At 40.0% G+C, this 24772-nt stretch overlaps 1 protein-coding gene across 2 annotated transcripts in view; it reads left to right on the top strand.

The window, feature by feature from the left end:
* Positions 1-8205: 8205 nt before the first annotated feature.
* LOC134349557 (E3 ubiquitin-protein ligase SH3RF3-like) overlaps positions 8206-24772 on the top strand; it is a 350296-nt gene continuing 333729 nt past the window's right edge. For both annotated transcript variants that reach the window (XM_063054067.1, XM_063054068.1), the window contains exon 1: positions 8206-9702. In XM_063054067.1, the coding sequence (XP_062910137.1) occupies positions 9328-9702 (375 nt within the window). In that variant the 5' untranslated portion in view covers positions 8206-9327. The remainder of the gene's footprint in view (positions 9703-24772) is intronic.

A 24772-nucleotide genomic window follows, 5' to 3' on the forward strand; every position in this document is an offset into this window, starting at 1 on the left:
TCCAATGAAATGTGGATATCACTCAATTAGTATCTTCTCAACTGTGATCTGTTTCCCTTAATTCTTTTAGTGTCCAAAAACACCGAGGGTATAAAGGAAAGCTGGTAATGGGCTGGAAAGTGGATGAGGATTCATGTCAGCCATGACATTGAACGGAGCAGGCCTGAAGAGACATACAGCCTGTTTGTTCTTTGTTATTCTTAGTGTGACATTTTCTCAGCTTGCTCAGCTACATCAACCTCTAATACCTCATCCTGTCACTTCCTTCTGAATTGTTAATCAGACCATCTGTGCCATTTAATTATGTAAATTATGGGATTTTGACTAACCTACCAGTTCCTCATAGAGTTAGAATCAGCATTATTCAGATTGATATGTACAAGTTCCAGAATGCATAATGAAGTTTATCAATTTCTGGTGCCAGTATAGAATCTTCATCAAATCTTCCTTGTTTCTGGATTCTGACGAGTTAGAAAGAAAAAAAATTAGGCTTGTTTCCTACCATTCATATTTCCCTTCTTGCTACACCCATTGGTGTCAATTGGGATAAAAGGTATGGAAAGCACTTTCAGATATTTAGCATTAGCGCATTGTTAAATCAAGCTATCACTGGGTTCAGGTCCTGCAACAATTCCATTGCCTAATATATTGGTTGAGTTTCAATTCACTTTGACTTCTCTTAGGGCTTGCCTCTTGTGGGAATTTGTAATTTGCTGGCGTGATAAAATAATCCATGTTATTGTTAATCAGGGATCTCAAATTTAATTTTAGCATGTCAGACAATGATGAGGTAAACTCTGGCAGATTCATCCACGTGTGCAATGTGGCTTGAATATTATTCCTGGTAATATTACAGGATTTTAGCTCCCAGGGTGATAATCTTAAGATCATGAATACATTTTTAGTGTGAATGTGGGTTTGCACCTGAAATTTATATTAAATTACTAACACTTTGCAAAAGCAGAAGGACCAACTGTTGGTAAATGAGCGTAATATGGATATGTATAGACAGGTCTGGATGGATTTAGTATGGAAAAGTAGATGTCTATGATTATTACAACATCTTTGATCTTGAAAGGCAACTAAATCTAGTTTTGTACTCGACAGGCAACTAAAAGGTTCTGACAGATGTACAGAAAGGTCATTGCTACCAATTACCATTATTTTAATCCACTTCTCTTTCCTAATTTCAGTAAGATCATTATTTGCTCTACTCCAAGAAGTTTCTGGCTGGTCTCTTTTTGATCTATATTTCCAAATTTATCATAGTGATTCTTGTTTGAGAGTGGTCCATGTTTAACTTCTGTGGGTTGACGTTTAAATCTCTTGGTGTTCATGTCTAACATTGGTTAGCCAAAAATGTTGAAGTAAGCTGCCCCAAAGATTTCTGAGGATGTGGAGACAAGTTGATGAACCAGTTAGGATCTCTTGCTTCATTAAACTTAGAATGGTACTGTAGCTGGTGGGTTGTGGTGGCCCAGTGACTGCCTCACAGTTCCTGTGACCCACATTTGATCTTTTTTAGTGTGGAACTTAGACTTACCCCACTGTTACCACATGTATTTTATCAAAATTCTCCAGTTTTGTCCCAAAGTCATACTGGTTGGTGAATAACAGGGTGGTTGGTGGTTGAAGTTATGGGGGATGCAAGAGGAATGGTATGATTAGTGTCATTGGTTAATGTGGATGTACTGGCCTGCTTAGGTGTAATATGACACTATGATTCAGCAGTTTTGGTGCTCAGATGTAATTTTTTTCTAATATCAATCCGTGAGTCTTCTTTCTTTCACCTGATCGGTTTTTACATCAAACAGGCTGCTCTTTCTTGTCTCCAGAATACTTTAGTTGACAATAAAATGGAAAGGCATCAGCCTCACATTTTTTCAACGGTCTTGCATGTTTCTCTTAAAAGAAAATGAGAATATCAGAACTAGTAGAGTATTTGAAGTCCCATTTCTTCCAGACCTGGATGATATCACTTAGCTTCAATTTTGAAATAGAGTGAGTCTAAGCTATTTCTGACTATTTTCCACAAATAACTGTGCTTATTTGCTCCCTCTATTTTTTTTGGGAAGTAGATAATTTGTTTTGTCATGGAAATGGTTTTTGACACATACAAGATGCTCAGAGTGGACTTGCAGAATATAACAGTGCTAACGAAATCTGTGTGTTGTGAAACGTAGCTCAATAGATGACATCTATTTACTGCATCAAGAGAGTCACTACCCTTGAGACAGTTTTTTTTTCTTAATCAGTATGCCCAGTCTCAACAATGATGAAATATGTTTGGCGATGTTATGGATAATGTAGAAGGTTGTCATAGGACATTGTTAGGATGCAGAGCTGGGTGGAAAAGTGGCAGATGGAGTTCATTCTGGAGAATTGTGAAGCGATACACTTAAGAAGGTTGAACATGAAGGCAGAGTACAAGGTTCCACCCCCGTGCTTAACAGTTGGAGAGGTGTTCTTTCGATGAAATTCTGCACCATTTTTTCTCCAAACATACCTTTGCTCATTGCAGCCAAAAAGTTCTATTCTAACTTCATCAGTCCACAGGATTTGTTTCCAAAATGCATCAGGCTTGTTTAGATGTTCCTCTGAACCTTTTGAATAGAACTTTTTGGCCGCAATGAGCAAAAGGTGTGTTTGGAGAAAAAAGGGGGCAGAATTTCATGAAAAGAACCCCTCTCCAACTGATCATGCTTTGGGCTTGTGTTGCAGCCAGTGGCATGGGAAACATTCTCTGGTAGAGGGAAGAATGAATTCAATTAAATACCAGCAAATTTTGGAAGCAAACATCACACCGTCTGTAAAAAAGCCGAAGATAAAAAGAGGATGGCTTCTACAACAGGATAATGATCCTAAAGACACCTCAAAATCCACAATGGACTACCTCAAGAGGCGCAAGCTGAAGGTTTTGACATGGCCCTCACAGACCTAAACATCATCGAGAATCTGTGGATAGACGTCAAAAGAGCAATGCATGCAAGACAGCCCAAGAATCTCACAGAACTAGAAGCCTTTTGCAAGGAAGAATGGGCGAAAATCCCCCAAACAAGAATTGAAAGACTCTTAGCTGGTTACAAAAAGTGTTTACAAGCTGTGATACCTGCCAAAGGGGGTGTTACTAAGTACTGCCATGCAGGATGCCCAAACTTTTGCTTCGGGCCCTTTTCCTTTTTTGTTATTTTGAAACTGTAAAAGATGGAAATAAAAAAGTTTTCTTACTTAAAATGTTAAAGAAATGTGTCATCTTTAACTTTATGCCTTTTGGAAATCAGTTCATCTTTTACTTACTTAGCTATTCAGAGTAACAGAAATTTTGACTAGGGGTGCCCAAACTTCTGCATGCCACTGTACTCTCTACTCATTCAGAGTACGTACACTGTGTTGGCAATGCCAGCATTTCTTCCCCATTCCCAATTATTCAGCAAGAAGCAAGAGTCAAGCCATCTTTTTGAAATGCTAATGTCCTTGTGATAAAGTCACACTGAAGAGTCGTTGGGTAAGAGATTCTCAGAATTTCTTCCACACAGATGAAGGGATGGCAACATATTTCAAAGTCAAGATGACTTGTGAGTTGGGGAGAAATTTGCAGTTGCAGCAGCAGTGGTTGTTGAGCTTTGAAGAAGATTCAGTGACTTGGAACAGCACAGTTTACATGGTGCACATATTTTTTCCGTGCACTAATGGTGGTGGATTGTCCTGGACCCTGCATGAGCACTGGAAAAGTTCTCCAATCATAAAGCAATTCAGAAGAAAGATTTCCAGCATCTGCAGTGTTTCTTGTGTCCCCAATCATATAGCCAGCATTTTTGATTCTTCAGTGAAAACTCTTTGACCATACTTGGCATACCATGTTTTATCAGCATTTCAGTTTTTCCATTATTTTCAAAAGATTAGGAAAGCAATAATGTTATTTTCATCTTGATAGTGGGTCCCAAAGGTCTCTATTGAAAATAAAACTAACATGTATAAGAAACTAGAAGCTGCAACTGAATTAGGAATTAAGGTTAATGCCCTTGTACACTAAATCACTACCCTAGAGATAAAGGGTTATAAAATGTTACTTGGAACAGGTATCACTGTTAATACATCAGCCAGCAATGTGAAGTCCAAAACTTACTAATGCAAATTCACCCATCCAATATTCCCAAAGAAGCAACTCAGTACTATTTGTGCTCAAAATCTGTACATTCTCTGATCTTAATTTCTCAGGCATGTGGAGATGAGTGAGATTATGCTAGATCTTGTACACTGGGCACACTCACCATATACTTCTCCACATGTTTTTCCCATGACTGCAAATGGATTTTGTGTCTCTGCAGTTCCTATGAACCTTAATGTCCAGGTGCCAAGTCTGCTGTGTGTTTCTACCACTTTTCTGTTTTTAGTTTTAGAATTCCACAGATTCCTGATCATCTGGCTAAAGAAATTCCTTCTTATCTCTGTTCTATATGGACACCCCTCTACTCTGACACTCTGCCCTCTAGTCCTAGACTCACCCACTATTGGAAACATTCTCTCTACATCCTTTCTGTCTAGACTTTTAATATTCACGAGGTTAATATGAGATTTCACCCTCATTCTTTTAAACTCCAGCAAGTACCGGCCCAGGGCCAACAAACACTCCCCACATATTAACCCTTTCATTCCCGAAATCATTCTCATGAACCTCCTCTGCCAGCACAACTTTTCTTTGATAAGGGGCCTAAAACTGCTCTTTATACTTCAACTGTGGTCTAACTAAAGCTTCATAACCCTCAGCATCAAATCCTTGCTCAAATATTCTAGTCTTCTCGAAAAGAATGCTAACATTGCATTTGCCTTCCTTTCCGCTTACTCAAACTGCAAGTTTAGGGAATCCTGCACAGGGACTCTCAAGTCTCTTTGCACCTCTGATATTTGATTTAGTCTTGTGACAAGAACATCTCCATTATGTTCCTTTGAAGTAATGCCTGCATTTCACCTACCTTCATTTGCTGGGGGCTTAGTTTAACAACACATTGGAGGATTCACCTCTGGCAGTGCAGTGCTCTGTTCCCAGGGCAGTGGAGGCTCACTATCAGTAGCTTTCTGTTGATCATTTCCATGATCTCTACTTGAACTCACACCTTCTGGCTCAGAGAGAGAGAGAGAGAGAGGGAGAGAGCATTAATAGTTAAGACTCAGACATTGCCAACTAAATTTCACCAATCACATTATGTACTGGGACAGAATCCAAGTACATATTTTGTGTGTGGTCAAATTCATTGGATTTTTGCATTCCTAGTTGCTTGAGTGAATTACAAATGACTGAAAATAGTTATTTTCAATCACTAACATGTCAGTAATCGCAGAGAGAAACTACAGTCTATTTAAGATAACAGTAGACTACCAGTAAACACAAGTCAATATTTATGTATTAGAATGCATTTTAAAACTTGAACAGGCCTTTTCTGTGACTCTTGAAATAGATGAAGCTTGTTGGGTTTGAGACTTAAAATTTCACATCTAGGATTTCACCTGGAGTACACTTTCTAGAAGTTGTCCTTAATTTAACAGCTGCCTGAGAACTTCTCTCAGAAACTGGTATGTTAGTTGGAGGAGTAATCTTTTAGATAAGACTTAAACCAAGGACTTGCCCTCTTTTCCAGCAGTTCAGAAAAATATTTAAAATCCTGTCACAATGCAGAATAAGAAATCCTTCTGGCCTCCTTGATACCATTCTTCCTTCAAATGACACACCATGTAACAGATTGATAAGATTTTCACTCTTGCCTGCTTCTAAAAACAAACAAGGTATATATAGTATATGGCAACATTCACAAACCCATATAAATATGATCGTTTAACTGCTATATTGATAATTATGCACACAGACTGCAGCTTAATAAGATAGAGACATCATGCTGGTGCTTTCTTGCATCACACTAGCTCCTGTAAATGCTCTAACCAGAAGCGAAGTCGATGATGTTCTTGAAGTAGACACAATAACATGTCATCACTACACTCAGAATAGCCCAAACACATTACAGTGACATACTTTGAAGTACAATGGTGGAAATGTAGTGAAAAATTTCTCACATAGCAAGTTTCTCAAGTATTAATATCCTAATTATAAGAGGACTGATTTAAGTTTGGTATAGGAATAAATGTTGACGGTGCCTGGAGGTTTATGGCAGGGAGTTTCTCCCTTTGGCCGCCTGCTATCGGGGACTCGGGAGTCGATCGACTCGGGGACTTTGAGACTTTTTTTTTACTGTGCCTATGGATTGTTCTTCATCAAATTATGGTACAGTATTGCTTTGCACTGCTGTAACTGTATGTTATAATTATGTGGTTCTGTCAGTGTTAGTCTTTGGTTTGTCCTGTTTTCTGTGATATCACTGGAGAAGCATTGTATCATTTCTTAATGCATGTATGCATTTCTAAATGACAATAAAAGAGGACTGAGTGTTCTCATAATCTAAAAAAAATATTAGCTAACGTGCCAGAGAGTACCTCATTGCATATTGTCAGTGGGATCTTTTCCTGGGACCACAACATAACATCTCATCAGTACCTTGGACACTGATGAACTCTCTGAGCACTACACTGGAATATCAGGATTCTTTCTGTTGCTTCTCATCAGATTAAACAGGATGTATGGTACAAAAACAGACATTTCATTTCAATGAACTCATACTGGTGTTTATGTTCTGTTTAAGTCTGCTCCTGTCTTTCCTCATATAAATCTATCAGGATCACCCTCTGATCCCTCTGCGACTGCTCTCTGTGCTGATATGTTCCCCTACAAATCACACTTAGGAAATACAAAAGAAAGTTTTTTTTCCCCCGGTTTTATATTAATGGTCTCCAATTATGCTTCCCACCCGCAAATGGAAACATTCTTCTTTGCTGATGAGTATACCCTTTCCTGCAGCTTCATGTAGAGATATATAGCGAAAAGCTTTTGTTCTGCATACCATCCAGACAGATCAGTGCCATACATAATCACGCTAAGGTAGTATGAAGGAAAACAGAATGCGAAATATAGTCCAATGCCAAACAAGAGAAAATCTGCAGATGCTGGAAATCCAAAGCAACACACACAGAATGCTGGAGGAACTCAGCAGGCCCTGCAGCATCTATGGAAAAGAGTAAACAGTCGATGTTTCAGGCCGAGACCTTTCATCAGGACTGGAGAAGAAAGATGAGGAGTCAGAGTTAGAAGGTGGGGGAGGGGAGGAAGAAACACAAGGTGATAGGTGAAACCGGGAGGGGGGAGTTAAGTAAGGAGCTGGGAAGTCAATTGGTGAAAGAGATACAGGGCTGGAGAAGGGGGGAATCTGACAGGAGAGGACAGAAGGCCATGGAAGAAAGAAAAGGGGGAGGAGCACCAGAGGAGGCGATGGGCAGGTAAGGAGATAAGGTGAGAGAGGGAAACGGGAATGGGGAATGGTGAAGGGGGGCATTTTGTGTGTGTGTTGCAAAATAGAGTGTTGCAGTAACGGAGAAAGTGCAGTGCAGGTAGACAAGTAAGGGCCACAACTGGAAGATAAACAGTTCACCTTTTAGGATATGACTCCCATTCAAGAGTGTGGTAACGGCGGGACACAGCTGTATGAAGTTCAGTGGAGCATGCTTTCAAGCTTTTGTATCTGCTGCCGGATGGGAGAGAGGAGAGAGTGTCCATTGGGAGGGATCCTTTATAATGTTAGTTACAAGATTTGTTTACAAACACCCTAAGTGTGTTCGAACCACAGGTTTGACATAATTTCACAACTATCCAATTTTATCCCTATTGGAATAAGAAAGGAATGCACACACTCTCCACCATTCAATAAAACCATGACCGATTTCCTAGCTCAGCGTCATTTTCCGACCCTAACTCGATATCCCACGATTACCTTAATATCCAAATTTATTTCTGTTTAAAAATAATCGAAATAAGCCTCAGCGCTGGGTTTATTTTTTTCTTCTTCTGTGGCTGCTGGTGCAAGTTTTAATGAAGAGCATTTGGCTCCCATATTTTCTGATAAAACATTAAATACAGATCAAAGCATTTTGTTGTCAAATAAATCAATATTAATAAACAGACGGAACTAATATGCAGACGGATGTAACATTTTTTTCAGACAACCCCGCCGAACTGTTCGTGCCAACTGAGCGGCTGGAAATGCCACTCTCTCTCCTCGAGAGGGCGACGCAATCAAGCATTTCGTCTGCGTTAACGATCGCAGTTGGACGCATTTCCGTCTCTCTGACGCTGTCTGGGGCTTGAAAGCAGAAATCCGCACGAGAGCAAGGAAATTGACATGTTGAAGGGAGCGGGTAAAGATCGCGGTGGAGGCTGCACTCCTAATACCGGCTCCCTGACACATTTGCTGCTGTTCTCCAGCTAATTATTGCCAGCGAGACTGGAACCAACTTGCTCTCGGCGACCCCAAAGTGCCAGGAGTTGTTGCGGAGTTTGGAGTGAGCAGGACTGCAGCTGGAATGTTAGTGCGGTGACGTTCTAGAAATGACCTGTTTCCAATTAGTATCGATACTGCAGGTTCCAGCTGCCCGAGCCGGGGCCGAAGGCACCGAGATGCATCGCCTGCTTTTAGATGAGCAAAACGTTTCTCGCCGGGCAAATATTTTTTAATTTAATATTTTAAAGATCTTTGTCCTGCAAGGAGAAACTTGGGGAGGCAGCCAGCACTTCGAATTATATATTTTCTTTAAAGGCTCCGATTAATCGTATCTCTAAAGTGCATTGAATTGTGACGGGCTTCTGAAGGTTTTGGTCTTTGATTTAAGGAATAACAAAGTTATTGATTGGATTGAAGAAAGGATTTTGGAAACAATTCCAAGTTGTGTCGTTGGCCTGAGTGAATCGTTAAAATTTTATGGATCAGGTCAGATCTGTAAATGTCAGTGAAAGGTGCGCTGTTTGGTTTGGGACTAGAAAGTCGGATTGTCCTACTTTGTTTTTCAAACGTCAGAATTTATGTTGCATCCCCGTGACTCGACTATTCGAACTTGTACGGAGGAGATAATCAGTCTGTCTGCGAGGGAGATCTGACTTCAGCGAGTTTGGACTTTAAAGGTGAATTACAAGACCGACGCGATAATGTGGAGCAAGCTGGCGGCGATAGTGACACGCTGCGAGCGCCCAACACCAAGCGGCTGGTGACCGGCTGCATGCAGCATATTGCTGCCGGGGGCTTCTGACTTTTCTTCTTCCCCGATAAAAATGCAGTGCGGCAGAGGTCAGCGTCGTCTGGTTTAGTGGGGGATGTAAGATAGGCGAGAGAAGTCTCGCCTATTCCCCGATTCCCCCCCCCCCCACTTCCCCTCTCCCTACATCCATGCTTCAAGATGGATGAGTCTTCGTTGCTAGACCTGCTGGAGTGCTCCGTGTGCTTGGAGAGGTTGGACACGACGGCCAAAGTGCTGCCCTGTCAGCACACCTTCTGCAAGCGTTGCCTGGAGAAGATCGTCAGCTCCAGGAACGAGCTGCGGTGTCCGGAGTGCAGGATCTTGGTGGACTGCGGCGTGGACGAGCTGCCTGCCAACATATTGCTGGTGAGGTTACTGGATGGGATTAAACAGAGGCCAAGGAATGGAAGGTCAGCCCTAACCTCTGGCCCAGGGTCATTTGCCTCGGGGAGCGCTGCTTGCTCAGTTTCCTCCTCTCTGGGGACAACGCAGAAGGATCACTCCGCGACTGCTAATTGCAGTTCTCCGGGAAAGGTAATGTGCTGATGGATTCCTTTAACTTATTACGTACCGTACTGCTTGAACAGAGTATGTTCTTTGTGTGATTGTCTGATGCAGGAGGTGTCTGAGGACATGACATGCCCAAGTCTGGGTCTTGACCTCTCAGTTAGATGTTTCATGAAGAATTTCTAATTTTCGTTAGCATTTCCCACCGAGACTACAAAATCTGATATAATGATGTTTGGCCAGGTTACCCTGGGATTCCAGTTTCCATCTTCCCTGGTTTTCCAATTTTAGTTGTTCGATCATGTTAGCATATTCTATCAGAACTTTCTGGAAAGACTTCGTATCAGTGCCAGTGATAATATTTATGCACGAGCATATTCCTTTCTTAAAAGAAACAGTAAATAATTTTAGGTCTGGACTGAAAAGGCTAATTATGCAACGTCCCATATCAAATCAAATGGGAAGAGTTAGATTCATTGTGGAGCAGATTTATGTAAGTCCGCACAACAACGTGGGCTAACGCGCCTGTTCTGCGCTATACTGTTCTATGTTCTAAATTGATAATTCAGAGTAATTTGGGTAATGTGCTAAGAGTAACCATTCATCAGTAACCATTCAGTCCTTCCGGTTGGTTTTACACTTCTGCTAGTTCAGTTCAGTTTGAAAATTGCCATTTGGTACTGATGCAATGCGCAGAAAACTTCCTATGAAATAGGATACCGAAACCGAAAGGAAACAAGGCTCACCAATGTGGCGTGCGGAGTCTTTCATTCCTCCCCCTTCCAAATTTTCCTTTTAGAGAGCCAGATGTGCATGAAGGAACCCAGATGACAAATTGATAAATGGGTGAGCTATGTTTGCAGGCTAGTAGCCATTGTCACATAGGATATTCACATTAAAACTACGATATGTTGCTATCATGTAATTACACTGTCTCTTTGGGTTTGAGTAACGGGAACTAGCACATGGTAATGTGTGGCTGAGTGACAGTGAATGTTTGATGACATATACTCTAGAAATACAGTTGATAGAATTGGGCATCTGTATAGACCAATAGATGTGTTATAGATGGATTTGCATTTTATGACAGATAGGAGCTAAATCTCAATTTGTAATTATCTGCATCATTTGTACTGTTTATTTTTAAAGAGGGCTTACTATTAGTAATAGATATTTCACAATAGTTTACTCCGAGGTTACTGGGTGCATGATTGATTGCTCAGTCATAGGTCTGCCAGCATCAGCTTCATTTAATTATAATGTAAGGAGTTTAATAGTACTGGATCCATTTCATCATCTATGTCATTTGAATCGAATGGAAGAGCTGCTATCTTTTCTGCTGGGATCCCGAATACCTACTTAGTATACATTTGATTACATTTCCTGATGACATGAAACTCAGCTTGATTTCACGATGGTTCCAATCGAGGGCTGACGCAGCTCATAACCCATCGTATTCAGAAATCTGGTTTGGAATCTATTCCCTATTAACTTCCCTTATTTATGCTATGCAATTTCTCTGAGACTGCAGTGCACTGATATCTCAAAAGTTTACTTTTAAATACTCACTGGTCAGATTTACAGGAATATTTTTGATCTTTAAGCAATGATTTTCATTGTAACCCTAATAAAATGATTTTTTTATGCTGAACAAGCAGCTAACTGAATCAACTGACCACACCAGTTTCACGTTTCAGAGCATGTTACGCATGTTACCGGATGGTATCAGGAATGTTGTCTTCTGACCAATGAAACTGTTAAGTACATTAAAATACAATATTAACATTATAGTACTTTTTGAGAAAGCTCCTTACATCTGGTTCACTTATAGTTCAAACACTTTATTGAATTTATTCTATCAGATGACAGGAGTTCTCGAGCACCTTTTTCCCCAATTGTACTGCGGTGATTGAAAGTGATTGTGAGTAAGCTGCAGAGAACGTTGTGGCCAAACCCAGTTCTGCTGATAATTATGCATGTACATCTAAAATCAGATTAAAGATTAGCTCTATTTGTCACATGTATATTGACACATACAGTGAAATATATCATTTGCGTCAAAGACCAACACAGTCTGAGGATGTTCTGGGGGTATCCCGCAAGTGTTGCCCTGCTTCTGCGGCTAATGTAACATGCCCACAACTTACTAACCCTAAACTGTACGTGGAAGGGAATTGGAGCACCTGGAGGAAACCTGTGCTGCTGGTTAATGTAAAAACTCCTTGCATACAAAGGTGGCAATTGAACTCCAATCACTGGCAGTGTAAAGTGTTACACTAACCACTGTGTTACAGTGCTGCCAGTCTTGGAGACGAGTGCTAAGTGCAGCACGTCAACCGTTCCTCTGTCTGAAATCAATTGATATGCAGGCAGATGATCAAATATGAAATTCCACCATATATAATTTCACCATTGCCGATGAGTAAGTTAGCTAAATTATTGGGGAGGAGTTCTAGACCTCCAAATCGAGTTGTGCAGGAGAACCTAGAACAGGCTGTTCATTGCCTTGTCTAATTCATGATGAGAATTAAATTCATTAGTTCTCCCACCTGGCTCAGAGAAGGAATGCTCACTTAAAGATTTGGCAACTGTTCTCCCTACTGAGTTATAAATTGGTCACATTGTAATATCAAGTTATTTCTTGATTATTTCAAGTGTGTTCATTAATAGTTTAGTTATGGTACCTGTTTGGAAACTACCAAGTATGTAACATCTCCTCTCTGCAGCTACTTGAGCTTAACTCAAGACTATTTGTGTCTCCTTATTAAAGATTTGAGATTGACAGCTACATGTAAGTTTGCTTCTAACTTTTAAAGAAACTTTTCCCCCTCCTCTTTCACTGCAGCTGGGCTGGTGACAGAGGTGTTCTTGTTTGAGTTTATTTTATTAATTTGTTCGGTGACGTTGCTTTGATTGAGGTTTACTGCATTCCTTCATTTGTTGACATAATCACATATTGCAGTTGTTCTGATGCAATTAATTCAAACTGAATAGATTGTCTCCACAAATTGGGATTAATTGTGATAATGTCAGGAAATAGGATCTGGACTGCGAGTGGTTTGGAATTAATAGGATTGTTGTCCTGGGTTGTACTTGGGTCAAGGATGAGCACACAAAAATCTTAGCCTTTGTTGGTGCTAGATTTCACTATTTGAATAGTCTTCTGGCCGGTTTCCCCTATAAATTTGAAGTCCTCTAAACCATCAGGTCTCACTCACCTAGCGCCAGTGTGCTTGCTGACCTTTGCTGGCTTCTGACTGAGGCAGCATTCTGATTATAAATCAATCACCCCTATTTTGAAAGACCTCAGTTTCTCACTCACTGTAATGTCCTTCCCAATTTCTTGGATATTTTCCCTCATTCAACTCTATGAGGATGCCTGATTTGTAAGTGCTGACTCAGTGCCTTCAGCTACCACAGGCCTATCCCTTAAAATTACCTCCCTAAACCTTTCTGCTCCTGTTTCCTCCTTTAAAACATACTCTAAATGCTTCCTCTTTGATCATCCTGTGTTGTGTATGACACTGGTGTCAAGTGCCTGAGACATTTTACTTCATTACATGGACCTTATACAGACATCCCACCTCTCCCGGAAGATCTGGGAGTCTCCTGCATATCGATAGTGGCTCCCTGACGCCTGGAAATTATATACAATATCCCGGAAATAGATTTTTTGGGAGAGGGAGAGCGAGCATTCTGATTGGTCTCTCTTCGTGTTAAGAATGGTCCCCAACCACTGGGCTGTGAGGAAACAATATGATTTGGCGATATGAAACGATATGAGTCATTTGCACTTTTCCTCATTCCCTGTCACACACTGTTGAACTTGAACGCACGCGAGGTCATTACTCGCGTGTCATCCATGTCAGCGCGGGGAAAAGTTCAATTCCTTGAGCTTGTAAATGATGGCGGGCTGAAAAGTATGTTTGACATAACATCTCTGCCGGCATTCTGGATCAAAGTCAAGGCTAAATATCCTCAGATAGCCACGAAAGCACTGAAAACGTTGCTTCCATTTCCAACATATCTCTGCAATGAATGCAACGAAAACTAAATTCTGGAATAGACTGGACATAAGAAATCCCCTTAGAGTATCGCTGTCTCCCATCACCCCCCAATAGGACCGTCTTGTTGCAGGAAAACAAGCCCAGGGCTCTCACTGATTCAGCGATATTGGTGTGTTGCAATGATTTTATACGTTCATTTGGGGAAAATATGCGCTGTGTGTTTAATATCCAAATGTTACTTAAAATGTTATGATGCTATTGACTTATCACCTATATTCCGGTCGTGATTAACAACCCCCCGGTTGGCCGATCCACAAGAATATTGTTAATATTAAACTGGTCTGCGGTGCAAAAAATGTTGGGCACCCCTGCTAAATAGACCTATCAGTTTTCTCTGTGGGCGAGCTTTACAGTCGACCTCAAAAATAATGACAGTGTTGCTCGCTGCACAGTTTGCAACAGTGACTTTTCTATTGCCCATGGTGGGTTAAAATGTGAAAGACATGTTGAGGTGATTTTAACAGGTGTCATTACAGCATAGCTAACATTATTTAAACTAGCTGGCTAGCTGCTAAGGAGCTATGCTATTGATGTCCTACATGATGAGGCCAAACTCCCTGTAGACTTGCTTAAAGTTGTAATAGAATAAACATGATAATATAATAGAATATAAGCACATATTTTAATGTCACATTTGCTGCATATACCCAACTTAGTTTACAGAGTAGACAAAATCACTAAACAAAGTATTACATACACCCTTGGAGGTCAACAGGTGGGGGATATGGTGTTGCGGTGGGGGGGGGGGGTTGCTACCTCCCAGAAATGAGTTTTTGCAGGGTGGGATGTCTGCTTATAATAAAGGATACAAATTGTATTATCATGTTTTAATGGTATAAATACAACATTGCAGATCACCTTAATGGCATACCATAGAAATCTTTGGTATGCTCTTTGCAACACCGAACAGAAACTGATATTGGTTATTTCACTGTGATATCCCCTTTTGATGTGTTGAAGTTCTCACATCTGACAGAACTTAGTCCAGTAGCTGTGGTTTTGCAGCCAATTCTTAAAGGGACAGATCAGAATAAAATCAACACTCCACTAGCCACTGAATAAATCAATGGATGCTACACTAATGGGAGTGGAATGGAAAAGAGCTTTCAAGGAAATGACAGCAGAAGGCATGGTCCTCGTGCAACTTGGTACAACTAAGCTCTACCAGCAGGTGTTTACCAGGGCAGTCCCTGTAAGGATGTGAAGGTAATCTACATTTTGGGAAAACATCCAATGCAGACAAATAACGGTGCTTTGCTATGCTTGCTCTTGTGCATTGAAGGGAACTTAAATGAAGTCTTGTGTCATTGTGTTTGTAACTTGGCTGACATCTGAGGATAGGAAGGTATGTATGAGATTGTGCTTGAGTTGCAAGAGGTCACACAGATCTTGGTGACTAAGGATGTTGCTTGAGTTTTGTCCCATTAAATAGTATAGTTTCAGGGGAAGTAATTTGTATTTGGTAATTAAAGAAGAGAGTTTTTTTTAACCAATTAGGTAGAGGGTCTTGCTGCAGGTGAATTTTGTATTCAGGGGAGTTTTATGATAAGCTGCATTGGGAAACAAATCCTACTGAGAGGTCAGAAGCAAAATTTTCAGTTGAAGATACGATATGTAGGAATGTGAACCAAACAGATGTACTTCAGGTGAAGCTAATGTTCAACATCATTAACACAGAATTTTGTATGAAGTTGTACATGGAATTTCTTGTTATATATTGCATCCAGCAGTTCATGTGGTACTTTGGGTGAATCTAGCAACTAACTGAGAAATGAGAAGAGGGCTTTCGATGAAAGTTGTCCCAACTTTTGAATACTGATTTATTTCACTTGTGTAACTCCTGTGAGTGACAGTTTGTTATGGTTTCTGGAATGGTGTGGGTCCAAAGGCATTTTCCAGGTGAAGCAATTATTTACTTGTATGTCTTTCAATCTGGTGTACTGCATTAGTACAATTGTGATCTTTTCTACATTAAAGAATCAAATGCTGAACAGGTGACTGCTCCACAGGACACCTTTATTCAATCTTCAAGGCCGAGCCTGTGCTTCCACTAGCCTGACATTTTAATTTGCCATCGCTCTCCTACTCTCTGTCTCTGATATCTTGCACTGTTTTAATAAACATCAATAAGAGCTGAAGGAACATTCGATCTAGTGGGCACATTATAGCCATTAGGATTGATCATTATATTTCACTCACCAAACATGCTTTTCCAGTTTGTGTCAGAATTGGGCAGTTCTAGAGGGCATCAACTATAACACCAACTCTGTTACACTGATCTCTCTGCATTGATCTTCCTGATCCACTGCATATTCCCTGCTTTTTTTCTTTATTTCTGCTTTTCCAGCAGCTCAGTGCTTTGCATCTCTCAGTTCCAACTTTTTTTTTGTATCTCTCACTCTGTCCTCTTTCATTCTCTTCTATGTACCTCTCCTTCAGACAGATTATGTACAATTAAAGAGCCTTCACCTCACACTTTAGCCACAGGACTCTGGGTCTGGCTCCCAGCTCACATTATGGATTAAGATAGGAGTCTGATGCTGTACCATAAAGATTTCCATACAATTAGATGCCAAATTATTAGTGTTTTACTGGTTTGTTATGGTAGTCTTTGGTGCTTACCCTATCACAGACAACTCCTTTGTTCTTTCACTCTTTTTCTGCAACTTGCAATGTGTTTTTGAACTTAGCTCCGATGAAAGGCGACTGATCAAAAACATTAATTTGAATTTTTTTTATTGATGCTGCCTGATCTGTTGAATACTTTGAACATTTTCTGCTTTTATTTCAGATTTCCAACATCTGTAGTTTTTTTTTGCTTTTCAATCCAGCACGGGTTAGCCATTTAGTTTTCAGTTGTGAGAAAATGTTCCTACTTCTGGAATTAACCTAATTAAATTATGTTTATTTTGATTCTTACACATCAAGAGTAACATACTTATTGACTTTGATGTTTAAGAACCAAATATACAAGATACTGAATATTAAGTCTGTGTTACTATTGAAGTTATTTGTAAGACTGGATGCTTAAAATCTATTTAATTGTACAAGTATATATTACTCAGTATGTAGTCAAACAATACTTGTACGTATCATGAGGGGACATGGATTGATAACTAAATAAAGGCACTAAGGTCAATTTAGGAGTCTCACTACAAATTGTACCTTGAATAATTCAGGTCATGGATGGCAACTATATTTTAATAGATATTTGCAGTTAAAAATGCCTCTTGAAATAAATGTGATAAGTAAATGTAACTTGCCCATCCTCTCCTCCCATCACTGTGCTCAAGATGAATCAAAGAACTTCTTCTCAAGTTCAAGTAGAGGAGGTAGAATTTAAAATGGAGCAGTTGTTCATTGCTTGAGGAACCACCAATGTTTAATTGCATTGTTGCATGAATAGGGAATGGACAACATACTCATTTTATGATTTCGTATGTTCCTAATCTTAAAGATTATAATGTAGTTGGGTTGAAGAGAATTAAAAAAAAGTTACAGCTAGTAACTCAATTTCTGTGCCTGGGTATCAATGTAACTAATACTATAATCATTTCCTAATCCTCTGGTTCTGTGTCCCTACCTTTCTTAACTACTGTACCATTATCGCCTCACCATCGGAAAATCTCCAGATACACTGTGTCTTTGCACAGTAACGTGACTATCAATAGATGAAATTTTCCAAATCTATCACGATAATTTTGCAGGACTCCGTAGTTGAATCTGTCAAGTTGCATTTCTGTGCTGTCACTTTTACAGAATAATGTCAATGATTGCTGATAGTTCAGTTGACATTGCTTTCCCAGATCAGTGACTGTCATTTCTTTTCTATGAACAGCCTGCTAAGCTTTCCAGTATTTTTTTTTTATTTTCAAATTTCTAGCATCCTCAGTGTTTAGTTTCTGTTCTTGATGAGTTGGAATAAGCTGTAAGTTCATCTGGCTATACAGAATTTTTTTAGCGGCTTCTAGGGATGCATAAATTCATCAGCGTTTTATATACAAATTCAGTAGGATAAAATATTTCTTGTCTATCTTTTATTGCCTCTATTCCATTTAAATACCATATATTGCAGCTTGAAACTCCAACCCACTTCACTTGCCATCTGGCATAACATTGTTCCAAAAATTGCAAAGCTGTGTTTCCGAATTTAACAAATAGTTAAAAATTCAAGCTTCATATGATTACTGGCCCAATTCTTACATTGGTAAATCAAGTTTGATGACCTCAGGGCTTTCCATAGTACTTTATACCCAATGAATACATTTCAAATACTGTCATTGGAACTGTAGCAATACTAGCAGCCAATTTTAACGTTTCAGAAGTAGAGTATAAAGTATTATATATATATTGCAATGCAAATTATATGCATTGGTCATGATTTTTCAAGAATCACCTAATTCTGGCATGGTCCCAAAGGACTGGAAGAATGTAAATGTCACTCCACCCTTTAAGAAGGGAGGAAGGCAAAAGAAAGGAAATTGGCCAGTTAGCCTAACCTTAGTGGTTGGGGAAGTGTAGGAGTCTATTATTAAGGATGAGGTTTCAGTGTACCTGGAGACTAATGATAAAATAAATCAGTCAACATGGTTTCTGTAAAGGGAAATCTTGCCTGACAAATCTGTTAGAGTTCTTCAAAGAAGTAACAAGCGGAGTTGTCAAAGGAGAGGCAATGGATGTCACTTACTTGGATTTTCAGAAGGCATTTGATAAGGTGCCACAAATAAGGCTGCGTAACAATATAAAATCCTATGGTGTTATAGGAAAGATACTGGTACGGATAGAGGAATGGCCGACAGGCAGGGGGAGTGAGTGGGCATAAAAGGGGCCTTTTCTGTTTGGTTGTCAGTGCTTCTCAGGGGTCAGTATTGGGATCGCTACTTTTCACATTGTTTGTCAGTGATTTGGATAATGGAATTGATGGCTTAGTGGTAAAATTTGCGGATGATATGAAGATAGGTGGAGGGGTAGGTCATGTTGAGAAGCAAGTGATTTGCAACAGGACTTAGACAAATTGGAAGAGTGGGCAAAAATGTGACAAATGGAATACAGTGTTGGGAAATGTATGATGATGCATTTTGGTAAAAGGAATAATGGTACGGACTATTATCTAAATGGGGAGAAGGTTCAATCATCAGAGGTGCAAGACTCCCAGAAAGTTAATTTACAAGTTGAGTCTGTGGTAAAGAAGGCAAATGCAATGTTGGCATTTATTTCAAAAGAAGTAGAATATAAAAGCAAGGAGATGTTGCTGAGCCTTCATAAAACATTAGTCAGGCTGCACTTGGAGTATTGTCAACAGTTTTGGGCCCCATATCTCAGAACGGATCTGTTGTCATTGCAGAGAGTCCAGGGGAGGTTCATGAGGATGATTCCGGCAATGAAGGGTTAACATATGTGGAATGTTTGGTAGCTTTGGGCCTGTACTCACTGGAATTTAGAAGAACGCATGGCGGTATCATTGAAATCTAATGAATATTGAAAGGACTAGATAGGGTGGATGTGGAGAGGATGTTTACTATGGTGGGGTTATCCAGAACTAGAGGGCACAGCCTCAAAATTGAGGGGCAACTCTTTAGAACAGAGGTAAGGTGGATCAGTCAGGGCATCAAAGGTATGGGGTTGAGTGGGATCCGGGAGCAGCCATGATGGAATAGCTGAGCAGACTCAATGGGCTGAATGGCCTAATTCTGCTCCTATGTCTTATGGTTTATACATATGGTGTTTAGTGAAATATGAGCCCCATATCTCACTACAGTTATTGCAAGGATGATTTCTATTCAAATTGGTTCTGATTGTTCCTTCCACGTTATGATCCTTGCCCTGTGATCGGCTTTCAGTATGGATATCTGAGATTTAACATGCTGGTGAATGCCATGCCTTTCTGATTCGTCAATCATTTAAAACCAGGTTAATGAAGGTCATTATTTTCTGTAATTGTCTTTGCTTAAACTACATGCAGTTTGAAACAAGGGTGGGCTATGTAATGGTTATTAGATTGAATAATTGGTCATGACTTTCTGCTGCAAGAGAAACAAAAACTGGACCAAATGATCACTCTGGACTCCTTCCATATGTGTGAAGCAAAGATGAGGGTTAACCTGACCAATTTAGCTTGATGACATTTGGTTATTTAGCCTCAGAAATGAACACATATTTGGATAAGCACTGAGGAATACTGATGCTTACCTACCTGTAGTTTGATTTAAGAAAGCACTTCAGGAGAGAGCAGGTAGGAAAGCCTAGTTTGGAATAACCTCAAGGTTGCCTCAATGACACTAGTGCTTTGTTTAATGGTCACTGGAGATTGAACTTGTGACTATACATGTCTGGGGTGGAGAGAGCGATGCAGCCAAAGTAAGAAGGGAGATTGAACAGCTTCCATTACGTTTGCAGCTGGTGATGAGGGCAACTGTAGAATCTGTGTGATTTGGCACCACTTGCAGTAGGTGCTGCAAGTCCTGAGCAACTGTGAGTTCATCTCAGCTCTGATTGCCACACTGTGCACCCGAACCTACCTATCCTCAGCATTCACAGGCAGCCTCTTGGTACCGAGCAATGGTTCCTTCATTGCTAGGGGACAGAAGTGGAGGTTTTGTCAGATTCTGGCCCAGCAGCATCAGCCTAAGTGGGTATATATTTTTTAAAGTACTTGTGCTTGGACTAGCTAACAAATGGTACTGGTATGAAACAACATTCGTGAGGGTACTTGCGTACCAGAATTTAATTTATACACCAAGGATGTCAGAATTTAATTCTGGATAGAAGTTCAGTTGTACTTCAGCCTTCATAGTTATCTTTTACAAGCTGTTCATCTAGGAACTAATCAAAATGCTTAATACTTGGTAGGACTTTATATCCTTCTCAATTATTTGGCCTGGGATCTTCCCCTGCATGCCGAATCTTAAAGGAAAGAGCTTTGAGCTTGTTTGACTGCACCAGAACATTTGATAAATTAACTCTCATTTCCATCTAAAATTTTTTTTAACTGTTAGCAGATGCAGTGGGTGCTGACGAAAATATTTAAGAGGGGCTCGTGGGACAGATAAATGTAAGAGTCTCATTATTGTATATGTATTGTCAACTAATGACATCTTTACACATTAATCAGACAAAAGCAAAATGCTTTATTGACTATTCCATTTCTTAAAAAGTGACACTGTTGACAGCGTTCTAATAACCCAGTAAAGGAGCTATACAAATTCAGTCTGTTGATGTTGAAGCTATTTGTAATGTGAGAGTTTATAAGCCAAATTGATACTTTTGTGATGAAACCCACTAGACTGAGTCAACGTCCTACCAGGCTTCCCTTACAATTCTGTAGTCTTTCAATAAAGCGGAATCCAGCTGGCTGATTTTTGGATCAAGATAGTCAAATGTAATTCAGTACCAATTTTTAAGTTATGCAACCTTCCTATATCTACATTTTCATTATAAATTTCCTTATTGACATTTATAATTGAAGCTGCCAGTATGAACCCTTGTAATTAAACCCTTCCCACTAAGTAATTTTTATGCAATTTAAAAAATGAAGTGGACAGCCAAAAATGGTGTAAGGAATGCTTTTCAACATACCTTTATTATGAAACTGACAGTTCTCAGTTAGGGTCTCAGTTTCTACATCCAGGCATACTCCCACCCTTTATGCAGAGCAAACTATTTCTTGTCACATCTTGTATATTATGTATTCCCATATCTCCATAAATCTGTGGGTGTTTCGCTTGGGAACTTCAGACCAAGCTAATATGAATCACAGATTGGAATGAACTTTATAAAACTATCAAGTTTGAAAATGATGGTTGCATAATGTGGCATGGAAACGGATGACATTCATGATCTTTCACCAATGTCAACTGGAGCTCAAACTACATAGCCTAGAAATTAATGTTAACATTAAAAGGAATTCTTTAAAGGATATTCCTCTGTCTATATTTAATGGGGGATATTATTGAAATCTGTGGAAGGAAATGTCACATGAGCAGGTTGAATATAGTAATTAGTTTTTTCACAGCAGGAATCCACAAACAATAAAAAAGTATTGCAACCAGAGTAGCAATCTTGCAATGTTGAACCAGCATGGAATTAGCAAACTGCTTGCTGCCCACTTGTAATGTGGTAATAGTACATTTCTCCCCAATAAAGAAACTGTATTTCTTATTTGATTAAGCATGTGTATATTTAATTGATGAAGTAGATTGGAAAATCTATTAGTGGGGAATCAATCATTTGATCTAAAATGGGGCCTTTAGTAACCACAACAATTCTTCAACAAGCAATCTTGTCATGGAGCCATTTAGACCAAAATTGAGAGGGCACAGATGAGGCTGTTCTGCGATGACACATTGATTTCTGAACATGTCACTGTTGGCCAGTTACAGAGCATCAATAATTTTTGCCATGCTGAAAGTTAGCCTCATGCTAATCATTTATGAAGTTTGTAACCATCTGTTTAATGAGAGAATGTTTCAAATAACTAAATTAGCATTGATGGCAGTATCCCAAAGATCACAATTTATGCTCACCAACAATCTGTCAAATGAAATGGAAAATTCAGAACACTGCTAAATGCTTCAGGCAGGTTAGCCCTTTTGCAGTTCTTTCTGATATTTGGTGGAAAGGGAAAGTGGTGGATTGGGGCTGACTGGTTTAATATTTGTGCACTTATCCACCTGCATCCTGTTACGTTCTAGGATTGCATATCACATTGACAGATAGGCATGACTGATATAGGGTTACATCTCACTTCAATCCGCCCATGTCTGCCCCTCCCCCAGGGTACTTCTGTGCTGTTTGCAGCTCTGGCTCTGAATGGATTGAAGGCCTTATTGCTGCAGCCATCCTGCAAACAGACCAGCCCACAAAGTGTAAGAAGATCTCAGACTGCCCCACCTCTGAACTGTCTGATGGCCAATGCCAAAGGCATAGCAGAGTTTGTTTATTGTTTTAGGCAAACATCCACAGATTATAAATGCCATGAAAATTAGCTTTTTATGCAGCAGCAGAGCACATTTCCAATATAAGAAACTTAAAATAACATAGTATACATAACTTGTACATCAGAATAAATGTAACAATACTATTGGAGAGAGAGGGGGGCAGAGATGTAGTCCAAGGTGGTGTTAGGGGTTTTCAAGTTGGTTCAAGAATCTGGTGGCAGTGGGGAAAAAATGCATTTGAACCTTAGTGAGTTGATCGTCGTGCTCCTGTCATTCCAGCCTGACGGCAGCTTCGAAAAGAGGGCATGCGCTGGCTAGTGGAGCTGCTCGATGACAGATGTCGCTTTCCTAAGACATCGCCTCTTGCAGTTGATCTTCTTTGGTGGGGAGAGCTGTACCCATGATAGAAGTGGCAGAGTAGTCACTCTCAGAAGTTTCTTCCTTTTCCTGTGCATTTGAAATTCTGATGCCAGGCTGTAATGCAGCCTATCAGAATGCACTCCACTGTGCATCTATAGAAGTTCATCAGTTTTTAAGGGTCTCCTTAAACTTCTTACTAAGTAGAGATGCTGTCGTCCCTTTGGTATTGCTGCTTCTATGTGCTGGGCCCAGGATATGTCCTCCAAGATGTTGACACCCAGCAACGTGAAGCTGCTCACCCTTTCAACCACAGACTCTTCAGTGAGGTTTGGGGCATGTCCTCCTGGTTTCCTCCCCCTAAAGTCCACAATCAATTGGTGGTATTGTTATGACACCACCGAAGTAGTTCACCTCGGTACACTGCCTTGTCAATGCCCCTGATCTTGCCAGTGAGTGATGTCATTGGCAAATTTGTCAACAGAGTTGGAGCTATTCTTGGCCACACCTTTAAAATCATTTGAAATAGTTTTAAAGAATGAAAAGGTGGTAAAATTTATAAAATCAATTTATCTCATGTAAATTAATAAAAATTAAAGATTTAATAAGAATGAAGATTGAAAAACAAACCACTTGTGTTCTCGTTGGTCAGTTTGTTTTTCCCATTCAGCCAGTGACCCTGTTCAAGTGAATGAGACTATGTTAGATACACTGGCTGTAGCTGTTGTGGAGCTCTTTGTCCAACACAGATTGTGTTTTGTCTGTCAGCTCAGAATGATCTGGTCATGAGTTTAACATCATGTATGTTCTCCACATGACTCTGTGGGTTTCTTCTGTGTGCTCCAGTTTGTTTGCACATTCCAAAAATAGACAGATTAGCAGGTTAATTGGTCACATGGGTGTATTGGGAGGCGTGGCCTCATTGGGCCAGAATGGCCTATTACCTTGCAGTATCTCTGAATAAAACAACAAATATAAATGTTCAAAATGAAAAATAAATAACTGTCATTTTGAATTTAGGCACATGCAACAGAAATTAGATTTTATCTCTTCCCTTGCCCCATTCCACAACCCTCTCCCCTACCCGAGTGAAATGCTATAGCGGCCATTTCCAGTCTGGTTTGCACCACTTTGGAAGCTTGATACCTGATCAGCAATTCCACACCAAAATCGCACAAGATGCCATCAATCTCCAAGTAACACTTGTGAATTAAGTCAATAACTTAGCTTTCATTCCTCCTCCCCCTTACTCATTTTCCTGATCTCTGTTTCAAGCCCTGGCTCCACAAACTCCTGTCCAACACTCTTTGTTTCCCACTCCAACCATTCCTTAGGAAATGATCTCATCTGGCTTCCATGAGTCACTTTTCGGAGCTGGAACAGAATTTGTTGTCTCCCTCTTACCCCACACTGCTATCCCATAGTAACAGCATCCATGCCTGCCAGCCTTTCTGGAATCGAACTAGTCATGTAGCGGAGCACTGGATGGCAGTCACCCAGTTTGTTCTCCACAAGCCTGAACTAGCGCAATCCTCTGGTTCACCATTGCTACACGTATCTAGTGAATTTCTAGGGCAAAGTATGAAATGATTGACTTTGAAATTAATTCTAATAAGAAAATTCAGGGTGTTATAAGGTTTCCTCTGGAATACATCTATTGAATACCAGGTACTTTATTGGGTAGGAATTCAGGTGAACTCTTGTGGGATCTTAGTATTTTCTGGCTTAAAATATAAA

This window comes from Mobula hypostoma, chromosome 7, assembly GCF_963921235.1.
Source record: "Mobula hypostoma chromosome 7, sMobHyp1.1, whole genome shotgun sequence".
Classification (NCBI taxonomy): domain Eukaryota; kingdom Metazoa; phylum Chordata; class Chondrichthyes; order Myliobatiformes; family Myliobatidae; genus Mobula; species Mobula hypostoma.